Below are 16604 nucleotides of genomic sequence, written 5' to 3'. Positions count from 1 at the left end.
CAAACTTTACTTTCACCCTGAGATAACTGTCACAAAAGTTTTACCAGCTGAGCTGCTGGGATCACTATGTAGCCCTGGACTCTCAAACTCATTACCTCTAATAATCACAGGGCCTTGGCTTAGAAAGCAGCGTATCTTGACATTATTTCCTTTTAAAGTGAAAGAGTTCTACTAAATTTAAGGATAGTGAAGTTTTTAATGTCTATATTGGTATATAAGCTTCAAACAATTCTCTCCTAATAAAGAAAAAATAAATCACCTGAGTCTGCTAAAAAAAAAAAAGGCTTCTGATATATTGCACACACAAAAAAAGAAAAAAAGTAGCAATCTCCTATTTTCCCAGAGAGCAATTCAGCATACCCAAATCATCCACATGGTAGAAACACTGTTAAAAAAACAGAGCCCAACTACGCAACACCAGTATGTTTTATCACCTTTGCATTAAGAACAACCTATAAAGTAGAAAAAGGCATCAAATATCTGTGGTAAGATTTTTTTTTTTTAATACCACACACACACAAAAAATTTCCAGGCTGTCACCTTTAGGAAATTTCCTCCCCCCCCGCAAATCTCCCAAAACCTGTCATCTCAAAGTGAGAAATGAACATAGGTAGCAGAACTCATTAAGGTACTTAATGCCTATATCTTAAAAAAAAAATTTTTTAAACATCTTTATTAAATGCCTGTATCTTTAAAGAAAAAAGGAATAAAACATGCCAGAGATAGGATAATTACTAAATCAAAATATAATCATTTTACATCTTATTAGGTTTTGTGTATGTGTATATGTAAAAGCAAAAACTTCTTCTTCTTTCAATAAATTAAACATTCTTTCAGTATTATACTTTTGCTTGTTTTATTGATATCCACGATATTAAATCACAACAAAATTGCTTAGCAAACCAAAGAACATAATGTCATAGAAATTTTTTAAAAACAAGATCTTCTCCTAACCAGCATGCACTCATTTGCCTTGATTTTAAAAGTAGAATTAATTTTCTACAACGTGACTAGGAGACAGAGCACCAAATGAGCCTCAAAACACTCAAGAACTAATCACAAAATATTAAACCACATGATGCTATTTGCTTAACAAATTCTTAAAGTTCTCATTAAACACAGACTAATCATTCAAATCTCTCCCATCACCTTCTAATCTTTCTTATATCTAAGATAATCTTGGTATAGCCTTGTCTTTCAGTCTGTATAACAGACAACTTTTATGATTCAAGATCATTTGTGTCACTATGTTAATTCAATCAGTTCTAAGATTTGATCAGATTTAGGAATATTATCGGCTTTAAAGTTCACATGCGTAATTGTGAATTATTAATTAGAGTCAGTGATTCAAAGATTTCCAAAGATATATTTTGTAACTAATTCACCTTCCAACATAGATGCCTGGTCTTGCATAGACTGATTTTCTGTAGACAAAATGTAAAAGTGACTTAAACAGTATTATCATCAAAGACATTCTAAACTCTACTCACTTTTTTTTGAATTTCTGAATTTTATTTTTTATATAGCAGTTTCTTATTAGCTATCCATTTTATACATATTAGTGTATATATGTCAATCCCAATCTCCCAATTCATCCCACCACCACCACCCCCTACCCCACCACTTTCCCCCACTTGGTGTCCATACGTTCGTTCTCTACATCTGTGTCTCTATTTCTGCCCTGCAAACTGTAAACTCTACTCATTTTATAATTGTTTCTCCTCCCTCCATCAACCCCAAGAAAGAACTAATTTTATAAGGGAATAAAACTTACTTTTTAATCAAGTCACGTGAAATGGTTTCTATCTAATTAAGAGAGTAATCAGTTTGTGGGCAAAGATAATTCATTTAAATGTGTCAGATCCAATTAACTCTTAAACACTATTTTTTTCTCTCACTGTGCCAGCTGTCTCTTTTAAGAGAAAATTTTGTTCCTTCCTATTTAAAACAACATTATTTCCCTAATTGTTTGCACAGATGATTTTTCTACTATTTGATCAATGAAGCTCAGTAATATCATGGTGTGGGGAGGGCTGAGAGCACTTCCTAACATATTATAACTGTGTCCATTTTAGTATTTTTTAAATCTGTGAATCCAAATCAGGTGAAGATCTTGTAAAAATGCAGATTCTAATTCACTAGGTATAGCGTAGGGCCTGAGATTCTATTGCTTCAGCCAGCTCCCAGGTAATGCCAATGCTGCTGGTCCAAATCCTCTTTAAGTAGTAGGGTTTTAAAGAGAAATGGGAGGATTTCTACATTGTCGTGCGGACTTCAACACTACATTGTTAAAGATAATAAGCATGTTAGACAATCTTAACAAGGAGGTGCTACTTTATTGCTGGATTTGGGAGGCCCCAAGGATCTGCATTCTGGAGGAACTAATTTCTGGGGTCACACCATGAGTATGAGCATAAATGGGAACAGGCCCAGTAAATATGTAACCATCCCATATGGTCTTTTCTATAAGAATATACAGATTTGCAGATTGTTTAGCACAAATCTTCCAGAAATCACTACTTCTCTTAAAAGAACTGAAGTCTCTGGCAGTGGACAAGAGGAAAGAAGGCTGAGAACTAATACAGCAATTCCAAAATTGTCGGATATTCAGGATTGGTCCAGGTCCAGCCTCTAATCAAAAGCATGCAGTGTAGATACATCATATGAACACACAACTTAGGGGAATTCAACTATCTTCACTTGGGGAGAGAGGAATCAAGAGAATGTAGCATTAACTAGTGAGTTCAATTCAGTTTGAGCTCTACTCAAGAAGCACATGCCCCAGAGGAACTGTGAGGTGGGAGAACTAATCCCACAGTTTGAAATTTCACTGTATGGAGCTAAGGATAGATGTTGTTCATACAATATGGCTTCTAACCACAAGCAACTTCTTCATGAGGGCTTAACTGAAGAAAGGGGTGATCACGGATAACTGACTCTAAGTGATTTATTTTTGTCTTAAATGATGACTTTACAATTTAACTCCCCATGCAAGATATGACCTCATAGCACTACAGTTAATAAATCCCTGGGAGTCACTGTGTGTGCATTATGACAGAGGACAGACCTGATTTGCAACTACTGATGTACTCTCTAGCACCAGACTTCAGCTTCTGGGCTGAGGGGGACAATATACAGTGCATCCCCAAGATCTACATCTGCAGATGCAACCAACTGAGGATCAAAAACAATCAGGGGGCTTCCCTGGTGGTGCAGTGGTTGCGAGTCCGCCTGCCGATGCAGGAGACGCGGGTTCGTGCCCTGGTCCGGGAAGATCCCACATGCCACGGAGCGGCTGGGCCCGTGAGCCATGGCCGCTGAGCCTGCGCGTCTGGAGCCTGTGCTCCGCAACGGGAGAGGCCACAACAGTGAGAAGCCCACGTACCGGGGGGGGGGGGGGGGGTGTAGAACCATTCAGGAAGGAAAAAAATCCAAAAAGTTCCCAAAAGCAAAGCTTGAATTTGCTGCAAGCATTTACACTGTATTGGGTATTATTAGCAATCTAGACATAAAAGTATATGTGCGTAGGTTATATGCAAATACTACGCCACATTATATAAAGGACTTGAGCATCCTTGGATTTTGGTATTGGGGCAGGGCAGGGGGGAGTCGACGGTGTGAAAAACCTAAAAGTACTGGAGGTACCCTGGCCTTGATCAGTTTTTTCAGGGAGCAGTCTCAACAACATGCCTCCTCTCTAGCCCTATGAAACGTGGGAGCAGAAGGTGAGACCAGTTTTTCCTCTAACCTCTCATGGCAGTGATCTTAGCCTTGGATATTAAAGCCTGAGGGGGTATCCTGATTTCACCAACTATTAGCAGCACAAAAAAGTATGTGGAACAATTTCATATGACCCTTTGGTAGAATGACACCAAAGTTATAATGAAATCAAATTAAATTGAAAGTTACGAGTAAAACTGAATGAAATAAGAAACAAAAAGATTTTCAACAGGAACATATAGCCAGTTGGCTATCCCTCATAACTTGAGGGTAGGCTGCCTGTTGAATTGAAAATAACGATTGTACAATAATCAAAGTTCCCACCAAAATATATGCCTAACTGGCCCCTCCTAACCTCAAACCATGCAATATATTTAGCAATATGTTTTATTTCAGCCCAGAAAAATCCTTGTTCAAATCTCTGATCAATTTAACAGTTTTATCTTAGCTATGATTCTAACCCCTCAATAGTTTTGCTTTTATATCTTTAAATTGTTTAAATATGACTTTTTAAAAACACAATTAAATTGACCTCTACTTTATTGAGACACACTTTAATAGCAACACTAGGTAAAGCAAACTAAATGAAGAACATGAATATCTACAGGAGACAGTATTGTGGGGGTTCATTACAGATGTGCAAAATGATACTCTTGGTCAATATTTTTAAAAAAACATAGCAGAGACTAATCTTGGACATAATTCTCTCATAAAACTAGTAAGGGAAGATAATCTTTTTTACCTTTTCAAAAAACCTTAAAAATGGGCATAAATCTCTTTCTTACTCTTTTTAAACATGACAATAACTTTAAAGAACATTGAAAAATGGTTCATGGTGTAATATTAAGGAAAGTAGTAAGATGTAAATTATGAGTGTATGTGCAAGTTATGATCTCAATTCTTTAAAAATGCATGCACACAATAAGATACTACTATCTTCACACCCATTAGAATGGCGAGAATTAAAAACAAGAACAAAAAAACAGAAAACAACAAGTGTTGGTGTGGATGTGGAGAAATTGGACCCTTACGCATTGCTGGTGAAAATGTAAAATAGTGCCACCACTTCAAAAAATTAAACACTGAATTACTATTTGATCCAGTAATTCCATTTCTGGGTATATACCCAAAAGAACTGAAACCAGGGACTTGAATAGATATTTGTATACTCATGTTCACAGCAGCATTATTCACGACAGCCAAAATGCCCATGTGCAGGTTAATGGATAAACAAAATGTGGTACATACTTAGAGTGGAATATTACTCAGCTTTAAAAATGAAATTCTGATACATGCTATAACATGGATGAATCTTAAAGACAGTGAAACAGCCAGTTACAAGAAGAAAAAACTGTATGACTACTTATATGAGGTACCTAGAATACATACATAGAAACAAAGTAAAACGGTGGTTACCAGGGGCTGGGGAAAACAGGAGGTTTTTAATGGCTACATAATTTCAGTATGGGATGACAAAAAAGTTCTGTAGTTAGCGGTGATGATTGTACAATAATGTAAATGCACTTGATGTCACTTAAAAATGATTAAAATGGTAAATTTTATGTTATATTCAACATTAAAAGAACTTTAATACATGCATACATACATATATGTGTGCATATATGTGTATGAAGGGAATAAATACACCTAAATTATTAGTGGTTATATATGGGTGGCAGAATTACAGATAATTTTAATTTTATTCTCTATACTATTTGAGGTCTTTCAAAATCCTACAATAAAAAATTAATAAAAATCAAGGGAACATTAACTTAAAAACTGAATATGGCATGTCACTGGATTCTGGAGACCCTTATCCACCTTAGTGTAGGGATTAGTCCTCCACATGGTCTTTAGGGAAGGAAGAGAGAAGCGCTTGGTCTCACATACAGAAGTGGAGTTGCTACCATCTTTACTTCAATCTCACTTCTCACTGGGAACCTTCTCAAGGTGTCCTTGCATAACGGTAGGATCTAGGCACTGGCTAAGATACTTTCAGTGGATTCACAGAAAAATATCAGTGCCAATGGTATGGAGACTTTTGGCTAAAAGATAATTTGAGACGGAGAGAATACAGCATCCTTGTTAATCATATACCTCCCCCTTCCCCGTTAGCCTCACACGTCACATTTTAAAAAAGGCATCACAAAATTAAAAATTTAAATTTAGAAAGAATGAATCCTTAAGGTCATTTTCCAATGACATGAGATAAAACAGATTTATCCAAAGAAAAATAAGGAAGGCTATCATGCTCCTTTCCTTTGTTTAAAGGGTTAAAAACCAGGTACTTATAGTTTGACTATGGAGTGTTTATGAAAATTAAAAAAAAAAATTTTTTTTTCAGCACACTGTTTCACAAAAATATGCAATATTATGCCCCTTCAAGACTCTTCTATGTGAAGGAGCACAAGACTATATATATATATATATATATATATATATATATATATATATATATATATATAGACCCAAATTAAATTTTCCATTGTTTAACGAAATCAATACTGTTTACTCAAAAACAGCTTCATGAGAGCTTGTCATTTTATCAGAAAATTTTTCTAAGTAAACTTCTTGGGCCTTCACATTTGAAAGTGCTCTTCCTTAGTAACTAGTATACATTAAACCAGGGACAAAAAAAAAAAGGTGGGGGGATACCAGCAGTATCTTACTTATCCTGGACAGTAGAGCTAGGAAAACTTCCTGCTTTTTGTGCTGCCACCACTGAAACATGTTGCACTATACTAACTTAGGCTGTTAGCACTTTATACATAGAACTTGGAGACAGCCTCTTTTCCTTGCCTCTGATTCTGCCATGCTGCTCACAATCTGTTTTGCAGAACCAGCTCCGGATTAACCTCCCTAAAGTACCACTTTGACCATGCCTCTCAGTAGTTCAAACTCCTCCACTAGAATTTTTCTTCTTACTGTATGAAGTGTAAATTTCTTGCCCTGACATTTAATGTTTTCCAAAATTTGGCCCCAATACAAATTTTATGTTCCAACTTACAACAAAGCTATGTGCTGTTCACTAGAAATGTACTGTACTTTTCTGCCTTCCTACCTGTGCCTAGAATAATTCTGATTATAGACTGAACAGGTTCTCATTAAGAATTTACTGAATGAATGTTTTGATGATTGCAACATGAGTTTCTCTGAGCAGTGGGCACATAATTTTTTGTTTCACTAATAGTTACAGGGCTTGAAAATCCTAGTGTCTATCAAGAAGAATCCACCGGATAAGTGGAATTTCCAAGTCCCGTAGAAAACCATGATATAATAATCTAAGACATATTAGGACAAAGATAAAACTTTTAGTCACAGTTATCTGTATAACCTAAGCAAACTTTTTAGGAAATCAAAAAATAAAAATAAGGTAAAGCTCTAACTGTTAATTAAAATACAGGGACTACTAACATGCAAGAGGTAACAAAGCAGCTAGCTTAGTGCATGCTGAGTATTGAAAAATGTATGGCTTCATCTTCCTATTAGTTACTCTGCTTCTCAGCCAGGTTAGAACACTGTTACTTTGTACATAAGCAAAGACTTTATTATATGGCCAAATGCCCTTTAGCTTAAGGAGGAAAAAAATACCCATGCAAATATCTAACTTAGATGATGAAGTAACAAATGCTTAAAATAGTGATGCTAAATGTTTCTGTAATTCCAACACTGATAGCTATTTCTACCCCTTTCATCAGGACTAGACTATCTGGTAAAGAATAATGAACATGGGCTCTGAAGACTGAGAGACTGGGGTATCTCAGTTGTATCTCAACTTGGAGACTATCAATGTGCAATCATGAAAACATTATACATAACCCTAGGAAACTCAAGCTTCCTCATGGCAATTTTTAAAAAAATAATTATTCCTATTTCTCATGGTTATGAGAAAAAAGAAAATATATGGCAGTGCTGGTACATGTCCAATGTATGTTCAATAAATGATAATTCACTTTCCTACTTCACTGTACCACTTTCGTATGTGGGGATTTACTTGAATCCATCTTTCACTCAAGCTATTACCCAACTATTCAGAATATACACTGTTTTCACTCATCCAGGTTTTAAAAGGTAATTTTTTGAACTCTAAAATTGAATTAACACTCCTCTCTAAATATCAACCTACTGAAATATCTGTATTGAAAATTATACAAATTTTATTTGTGCAGTAAAGGCTGATACATATTGTGTGTATGATTTTTGGTACTTTGGACTTTAATATTATATATCAAAGAAGAGAGAAGGAGATATGTGTATAATTCTGGATCCATAAGACTTCCAAGAAAAAAAATACTTCCTCAATAAATCCTATTATATGTTCAGTGTTTTCAGTTATTAAAGCTACTACTTAGCAGATAAAAAGAGAACAACATATACTGGACTTCCAGGAATAACTTCAGTATTAGAAAGCAAGACTCACTCCTGTTTTGCCCCTCTAGTTTAAAACCATCACTTATAATCTGAAAGGGAAACTATTTTCAAATACCCTTAGTAACAAGTATACACTAAACCAGGGACCAAAAAAAAGGAACAGAGCTCTAATTTTGAGCGATGTGTTATCACAGCTAACTTTGCAGTCACTGTCCCCAAATGCTCTCAATGTACTAATGCATTCAATCTCTTCATAAGCTTATCAGTACATACTATTATTATTATGAGGAAACTGAGGCTTAAAGTTAAGTAACTTACTCAAGGTCACATAACTAGAAAGGAGTGAAGCTGTCATACAAACACAGGAAGTCTGATTCGAAAGTCTGAATTCTTTACTATGTTAGTGGTTCTTGCCCTGATTCACTGATCTCTTTTTGTAATACTTCTGAGGTCCCTTTTACAATCCTAACATGAAAATCAGATAATATTACCTACTTATAAAAAATTAATAGAATGCTTTAATTGTAACATGAAAGATAAAAAGAATTTATAAAATGTGTGTTTACTATAAAAATAATTTTAAATTATGATTTTAATTAGAAAATTTCAGGCAGAACTATACTGCCAACAACAACAAAAATGCCTAGAAATTTCCAAAATGTTTGTGAGGGTAGAATTGTCCTAATGGAGAGAATCCCTGCACTACTGTATACTTTCTGCTGTCTTAGAGATTCTGTCAGAGTTGCATTCTTTCACTTTTTTCCTTTCAATACACATGTCGAGATCCTTGCTCACCTTTACAAACAAACATAATTACAAAATTTGTACAGCCTCATTTCTTAAAATCTGAAAATTCAGGAAGAACACAGAGCATCGTTTTACTCTGGCAAAGAAATTAGTGTCAATTAAATCTAGTTCCAACCCCCACTTATCTGGCCAACTAATTTCTTACCGCTTATTTTAAATTCAATGGCAGATTATATGCTCTTACCCTTTTAAAGCTCTAAAGCTTTCCTCATTTAGCAACTAAAGTTCATTATGGGAAAATCACACTTTTAGAAATAGTTTTAGAATTTGTTATACAATTAAATCAATACCTCACATTGCCCAGTTTACAGTTAGAAATAATTCCCCTCCATCCACCCACGTGATCATGAAAAAATGAAAGACGGAGCCAAACCAAGTCCCTTTCAAGCGCAGACCTGTTCTCTGGGATGCAGGCAGCTCGCCGGCAGCAGGCAGTGTACCTGTTGCTCCAGGAGCCAGCGCATAAGCTGAAGATGACGGTGGAGCTCCTGGTCCGCCATGCTGGAAGGATGCTCCAGAGGAAGGAGGAGGAGGGAAAGAGGCAGTGGAGCTGGAGGTAGGTGGAGAGGCCTGGTGCTGTGCTGTGTATAGTTGAGACTGCCCAGAATAGGAAGAAGCAGAAGATATGTACGGGGTGTTAGGGTAAGCGTTTGAAGCAGAAGGAGCAACAGGTTGCTGAGGTCGATACACTGCTGACCCCCCTGTTCCGAAGGAATACTGCTGGGCTGGTTGATAAGCTATACCAAGGAGAAGAAACAGAAATTTTAATTAGTTACTAATTTATTCAGACAGCAACAGAAACCCAAAGTTATCTCATTCTATGGAAATTATTTTCAATTCTTCTAATAATAAGCTACAACCAAACATTACCCACTTAAAACAGGTTATGCTTTTGATAGTCTGGATGCCCTAACTATACCAAAAGTCACTGGATCCAGTCTTTGAACCCTGACATCTCCAGACTGCTGCTGGCTATGAAAATCTTTGAGTCATCAGACCCAAGAACCAGAAGACTGACCCTTTTCTGAGACATCCTGTTCCTGTGAAGACTGCAGTGACACCTACTAGCCATCAGATGGAGCCATGCAGGAATTACACATCCAAAGCAGTCCCCTCTACAGTAAAAGTTAAGGGAGCTTGGTGGCAGCTCAAGACCTCTTCCACCATAACAACTGTAGGGTGAGCACTATTGTTATGAATCAGATACCTTCTCCAACATCTAGTAAAATCATCAGCTACTCAAATTCTGGGTTTGAGCACAGTTCCAGATTAATAAGCAACTCTGTATGATCCCTGGCAAGACAATTATTATATTTCTTACACTGTACAAAGTTGGTTAATAAGCAATCAGACAGCCAACTAATGTTTTAATGCAAAGACCTGAACCCAGATACCATTACCTTTTGTGTGACCAAGGGTAGAATATGAACCTCTACAGAGGGAATCTAACAGAACTGTGCTCATCCTACTCTGAAGACAGCACTTTCACGCTGAGCACTGAGTGAAAAGCTGTATCAAATTTGTACTCATGTTAAGTAAGAACACACATCTTAGGAGCACAGAACACGCTCGTTAAGATTAGATCTTGCTAGGTAACATCCTCGTGTTTTATAGTAGTTGTTCAGTCATATAATTGTCCACTCTGAGGTTTGCATTTTTGCTTATTTTAAATTTTAAAATAGAGGTGATGTTTTACTTTGCAAGTGTAGTTTCTTAAAAAAAATGAAAGCCAATAGGGGAAAGGTCATTATTATACATTTGTCAAAATTCACAGAGTGTCTGACACCAAGAGGGAACCCTAAGATAAACTACTCCGAGCGAAAATGCTGAGTCAGTGTAGGCTCACTGACTGTAACAAACAGACCACCGTGGTGCACGATGTCTGTGGTGGGGAGGCTGTGCACGGAGGCAGGTGGTATACCGAGACTTCCTGTACTTTCCACTCAACTTTGCTGTGAGCCTAAAACTGCTCTAAAAAATAGTCTGTTTCCTAAAAAAGTTAAATAAATGGAAGACGACAACAAATGCCCCTTGGAACCAATTTTCCAAAAATGGTTTGCATCATCTTGCCTAAAGGTTTTCCTTTAGGAATATGTACTAAATAATTTCTAGGAATTAGGAATATGTACTAAATAATTTCTAGGAATTTAGGAATATGTACTAAATAATTTCTAAAATTCTATTTTTTTATACCAAAATCATGGGACAATTGACTCGCTTTAACAGGCTCAGGAATAAGAGCCAACTGTTCTGAATGGACTGACACAGGAGCTGTTTCCTAGCATGTTGATTCAGGATGCCTCCCAGGGAAACCATGCTTTGCTATAGCAAGGACTCAAGTCCTACACAGAATGGTTCTTTCTTTACTTGTTAAAACTGATTTGATCATGGCTTTGGAGCTTCAAAGTAAACAGTTTACTACACTAGATAAGACAAGACATGCTGCTGTGACAGGACTTCAGGGTCACACTACTTACGCTGTGGCTGTGGATAAGGTGGTACCTGGGTGTGCATATGACCGGGAGATGTGGGAAGCTGAGCTGTGGCAACATTTGGATTAACATTCCCATGCATTATGAAGCCTGGAGGTGGAGGATTTTCTCCCTAGGAAATGAGAATATGGTAAAAAGGAGGATTACATTTGGAACCAAGACTCTTACCAGATGGATTTATAATCTTTGAAATGTAATTAAAAAAAAAAAAAACTTTGTGTAAAAAAATTGCATTTTGTGCATACTATCTTCTTCAAGACACATTTTCTGAGCAACACATTTTGTGTGATTTAAAGATTAGACAGGTCCAAAGTAATAATAACAATGAATGGCAAGAGATGCTAACAGCCTCATAAAATAGGATCTATGATATTTATAGTAAGTCACTAGGATTTTCCATCTCTACTGAAGTCCATCCACGACTAATGCTTTGAAAATATTAAGTATAAATGCTACAAGGAGATAGTATCTTCTCTACGATGCTAAAAAAAAAAGAAGAAGAAGAGGAGGAGGAGGAAGAAGAAGAAAGGAAAAAATATTCAGTGAAATCAGATTTAAACCATTGATAGAACCTTGGTTGATGTTTTTCTAGTTCAAGTCAATTTAGAACTGCAAAAGAAGATGAGAGTGATAAGAAAATAAATTAATTGTGCTAAAAACTGCTTCTTGCATCCTAAAGGCACTAAAATGCAATAAGCAGATAGACAGATGGGGGGAGGGGAACTTAAGGGAGGTGGGTAGAAAATATATAACTATATATTTAGGTGAGCAGAATTCTGCTCAAAGAGGAATAATGAAGGATATACCTGTGTATCAGAGGGAGAGGCTGCAGGTGGATGGCTGGGAAGGGCGGTAGGAGTTTTGTTACTCCAGGTAGTGACAGTGGGGGCAATTCTAACCTGAATTGAACAAAGAAATACCAATCACAGAACATAAAACATGAAAATGTTAAAAGAAGAAAAAAAAAACCCAACAGGCATTAATAGCCAGATGCAAAGCAAAAAATAAGAACAGCAAGATAGCACACATTAGCCAGGCAATTGCTTTCAAGGTAGCTGGGATTCCAAAAGAAAAAAACACCTTTCATAACAGAACAGGGGAAGGGAGGTAGTAGAAAAATCAATATGAAAACTAAATCAAAGCAGAAAGAACAATGCCGTTCAAGTGTCAAGAGTAAGTGGGAAAAGGTAAGTTCTGTAAGTAGGGAAGGAAAGAAGACATTCTGGAAAAAAAAAAAAAGGTAATTGAGTAAAAAAGTGATTTTTGAAGCACTAATTGTATTCATGCTACTATTAGATCCGTAAACATATTGCTATAAGCTCCCTTTTCCGGATTTCATTAGAGCCACAAAAATTATGTTAGTTCCATATGAGGCTTAGAATCATACAATCAGAGCATATTAAAGATCATCCAATCTAATCCCCACCCTTTACCATTGAGAAAACCAAGGCCCAGAGAAATGAAGGGGCTGGCTGAAGTCCATACAACTTGTTGATGATGGAGCTAGGACGGATTCTAGGTCTCCTGATTCCCAGGCCAGTGTTTGCTACACTACACCATGTTGCTTACCCTGGAGTCCAGAGGTTTTCAAAAAAAATGTTTTTAAGCCATCAGAATATTTTTTGTCAAGTAAATCTTTGTAGAAGAAACTCTATCATATAAACAATTAATAGCAAAGATGTGCTGTTGTAGTAGGAGAACTCCTACTCAGTTGGCTTCCCTTTCAGAAATCCCTTTACTCCTGCCTATAAGCATGTCTTTAAAACCACAAGCCACTGTCCTCATTCAACATATCATAAGCTTTAATCAAGAAAAATCACTGTGTAATTTATGACTGAATTTGTTTTCCTCTTCTTAAAGTATGAGACTGCTAAGTCACAGTATAATAAAAGTCTTTCAAGGTTTTTACATTTTCCCAGAAAGACAGATTAAACCCAAGGACATAAGAAGTAAATATTCTCTTCTCCCAATGTAGAGAATGCCTTACTTCAGTGCTCTGACACAGTGAGGTCAAACTCAAGGTGCTTAGTTTAGGAGTTCCAATCCTGTTAACCATTAACTAGCCATGCTGACAAATTCAAGCTCTATGTCTTAAAACTCTGGTTAGTCGCTAGACTTCTCCACCTCTCAGTTTCCCAGCCATCACCTGATTTGCCCTATCCATGTCATACACTTTCTAAGTCTAGCAACAAGAGTGGGGAATTTAGTTTTGTTTACCAATATACCCTCAACAGGGAGAATAAAGACAGGCCCTTAAATTCATATTTGTCAAATGAACCAAAAAATAAAACAGAGAGTAGTACAGTTATAATTATATTCAAATGTAATCTATCCTGATTAAGTAGCAATCAAAAGCATAATAGACAAAAGAGCATGAATTTTTTTTAATTTAGTTTTTCATGGTTTTATGATTACTTTTGCTACAAAATGTAAAAATGACCCCATCAATTCTATCAGCAATTTGTTCTATTTTAAAATGGGCAGAGGGACTTCCCTGGTGGTGCAGTGGTTGGGAACCCGCCTGCCACTGCAGGGGACACGGGTTCAAGCCCTGGTCCAGAAGGATCCCGTGTGCCGCGGAGCGGCTGAGCCTGGGTGCCACGGCTGCTGAGCCCGCGTGCCTGGAGCCCCTGCTCCGCGTTGGGAGAGGCCACCACAGTGAGAAGTCCAGGAACCACAGCGAGGAATGGCCCCTGCTCGCCACAGCTGGAGAGAGCCTGCACGCAGCAGCAAAGACCCAACGCAGCCAAAAATGAATGAATGAATGAATAAATAAATAAATAAGAGAGACTGCCATCGAGGTGGTTTCATCTCAAAAATAAATAAATAAATAAAATGGGCAGAGTACCTACTAACTTTGTTATCGATCAAGACCATTTATTACTTACGAAAATATACTTTTTATTTAAGAACATGAAGGTTATCTGCTGGTCTGGAAATATAAGTTTCTACATGAAATAGTAAAAGACAATAAGAGGTCACATTTTATGCCACTAACCATTTGGCAATTTTAATTTAATAAATAAATTAGTTAATTAATAAAAATTAATCATCTTTACATTCCCCATGACCTACAACTTCATATACCTTTGGTCACTCACTTTTCTCTAATATCAAGTTGTCCAAAAAAATGTTTGTATTCTGGATACTCTTTACTGTGCTGATACAGAAGACGTAGTAAAACCACACTAATGACTCAGAAAATAATACTTAAAAAGAGACTATTTTCTAAAAACGTTTAAAAAAATTGACCAAATTACCCACAAAATTGTTCCCATTACTTTACTCATAGTTTGTTAGATGAATCAAATTGTAAAAATTTCAAGAACACATGTACATGTGTAATTTAAGTTTGAGTGATGGAGAAATAAGAAGAAATCTCCCCAGAGAGCTTAAATTAATTTTACTTAGTTTGTAAATTATTTGATTAGATCAAAGGGATAATTTTTAAAAACATCATAAGTGCTATTTTCAAGATCAGAAAAACTATAACCATTAAAATAATACATTGTCTAGTTTTATCACTGGTCTCTTACTCAAGAAACTAAAACCACCAATTTGAAATATATAAATGTTCCTACTTAATCTGGACCATATCACTCACATGGGGATAATATTGTTGAGCTGGAACTCTTGGCATCTGTGTGTGGCCAGCAACTGGTCCAGGCCTGCCCTTGGGCAGCTGCTGCCTCTCATAAGGAATTTTAGGTGACTCCTGTTGTCCTGCTGGATTTCCTTGTGCTCTACAAAGTCTGTCACGAAGCTGCACAATATTTGGCTATAAGAAGCAATGGAAGAAAGCAAAGCAAATTGTTAAGAGTTCACCCAACTATATATGACAGCATGTTGATCTTCTTAAAGTAAGCTTGATCACTCATATGATTTTTGTTCATATGCTGGATATTATGCAATAAACCCTGGCACATTAGGGTCCGACATCATGGTTTCTAATACTCAAGACTGACACCAAAGGTCCATTATATACAGTGTAACTTGTAATTTAACTGAGGCAGGGATTTGAATTATGCCTACCACATGGTAGTATGCAAGATCAATGTCACTTATCATCACTGCTCTTTTGCTGTTTCTCTTGCAGTTGAGTAATGCTCACAAATCACAAAAGCAGCTGAAAAAATACAACTTTGTTTCTCTGCAGGGAAAAAAGGCTCCAAAAGAGAATCAACTGCTAAAGATGGTGATGGAAGAAAATGGTGATCTATGAAAGACATGAAAATTAATAAAAAAAAGAGATGCTTGAAATAAAAGAGTTAAGATGTCAAACTCAGGGTAGCTCACACAGATCTATAATTATATAGATCTATAGTAAGTATGAGTTTACCATATACATGTTCTAGTTATTACCAAACAACAACAAAAAAGCAATGTGTTAAAATGTTTCAGCAAGAATTCATTTAATATCTAGAAAAATTATACATTTCTATAAATTCATTAAAGGTTTAAACACACCATTTAAATTTTGTAGGTATACTTAGGTAAACCTGCCTTTTATGGAGGGGAACTATATACTATAATGATATTACAAAGTCTCAGGAAATATTCCCCAGAAAATACTAAGGGTATACTGAGATATATAGGTGGAAGTAACGTCAAAATTACAAGTTTTGCATAAAGACTGTTCTTTAAAAGTCCAAAGAAAAGCATGAAGAATAATGTATAGAAAATGTATGTGATTATAAACAGTATTAAAAATAAAGAGTTTAATTCTCAGGCCAGAAGGTCTAAAGGTCTTAGAGTAAGTTAGTCTTAAGATAAAGGGTCTTATACTTCAATATAATAATAAGACCTTATTAAGTAAAAAATCCTATAAAACTATTATACCAAAGTCATTATAAAGATAAAGACTTTGTTTCTATTCTACTTAATATTCTCATTAACAATTCGGAAAGACGTGAGCTGGATCCTACATATAAGTGTATACAAAACCAACTAGAGAGTCATACCTCCACAGTCCTGGAACACAGATAAAAGTATTTTTACTCAATGAAATTACTCAATGAAATTTACTGACAATTCCCTAGAACAGACAAAATACTGAAAACAATTAACTAAAAAATTTCGTCAAAAACAGAATAAAGTTTAGAACAAAAAGTACAGAAATAAGAAAAGCCTCCGAATTAAGCTCTAGCAGATACACAATGCAGAAATATCCTACTTGTGGAAAATCTTCCTCACTCCCCACCCCAGCTTCCACCC

The 16604-nt window shown here is 36.1% G+C and overlaps 1 protein-coding gene across 19 annotated transcripts in view; it reads right to left on the bottom strand.

The window, feature by feature from the left end:
* Positions 1-16604, bottom strand: part of SEC31A (SEC31 homolog A, COPII coat complex component) — a 64012-nt gene that overhangs the window by 9484 nt on the left and 37924 nt on the right. For 6 of the 19 annotated variants that reach the window (XM_033409993.2, XM_033409995.2, XM_033409997.2 and 3 more), the window contains 5 exons: positions 14995-15168; positions 12197-12289; positions 11376-11502; positions 9294-9635; positions 1386-1424 (listed from right to left, as the gene is read on the bottom strand). In XM_033409993.2, coding sequence (XP_033265884.1) covers positions 1386-1424; positions 9294-9635; positions 11376-11502; positions 12197-12289; positions 14995-15168 — 775 coding nt within the window. The remainder of the gene's footprint in view (positions 1-1385; positions 1425-9293; positions 9636-11375; positions 11503-12196; positions 12290-14994; positions 15169-16604) is intronic. The other 13 variants (XM_033409984.2, XM_049709353.1, XM_033410000.2 and 10 more) reach the window with 8 other exon arrangements.

The sequence above is a fragment of the Orcinus orca genome, chromosome 4 (assembly GCF_937001465.1).
Source record: "Orcinus orca chromosome 4, mOrcOrc1.1, whole genome shotgun sequence".
Lineage (NCBI taxonomy): Eukaryota > Metazoa > Chordata > Mammalia > Artiodactyla > Delphinidae > Orcinus > Orcinus orca.
The sequence above is the reverse complement of the archived record's forward strand: the minus strand, read 5'-3'. Positions and strand labels throughout refer to the sequence as shown.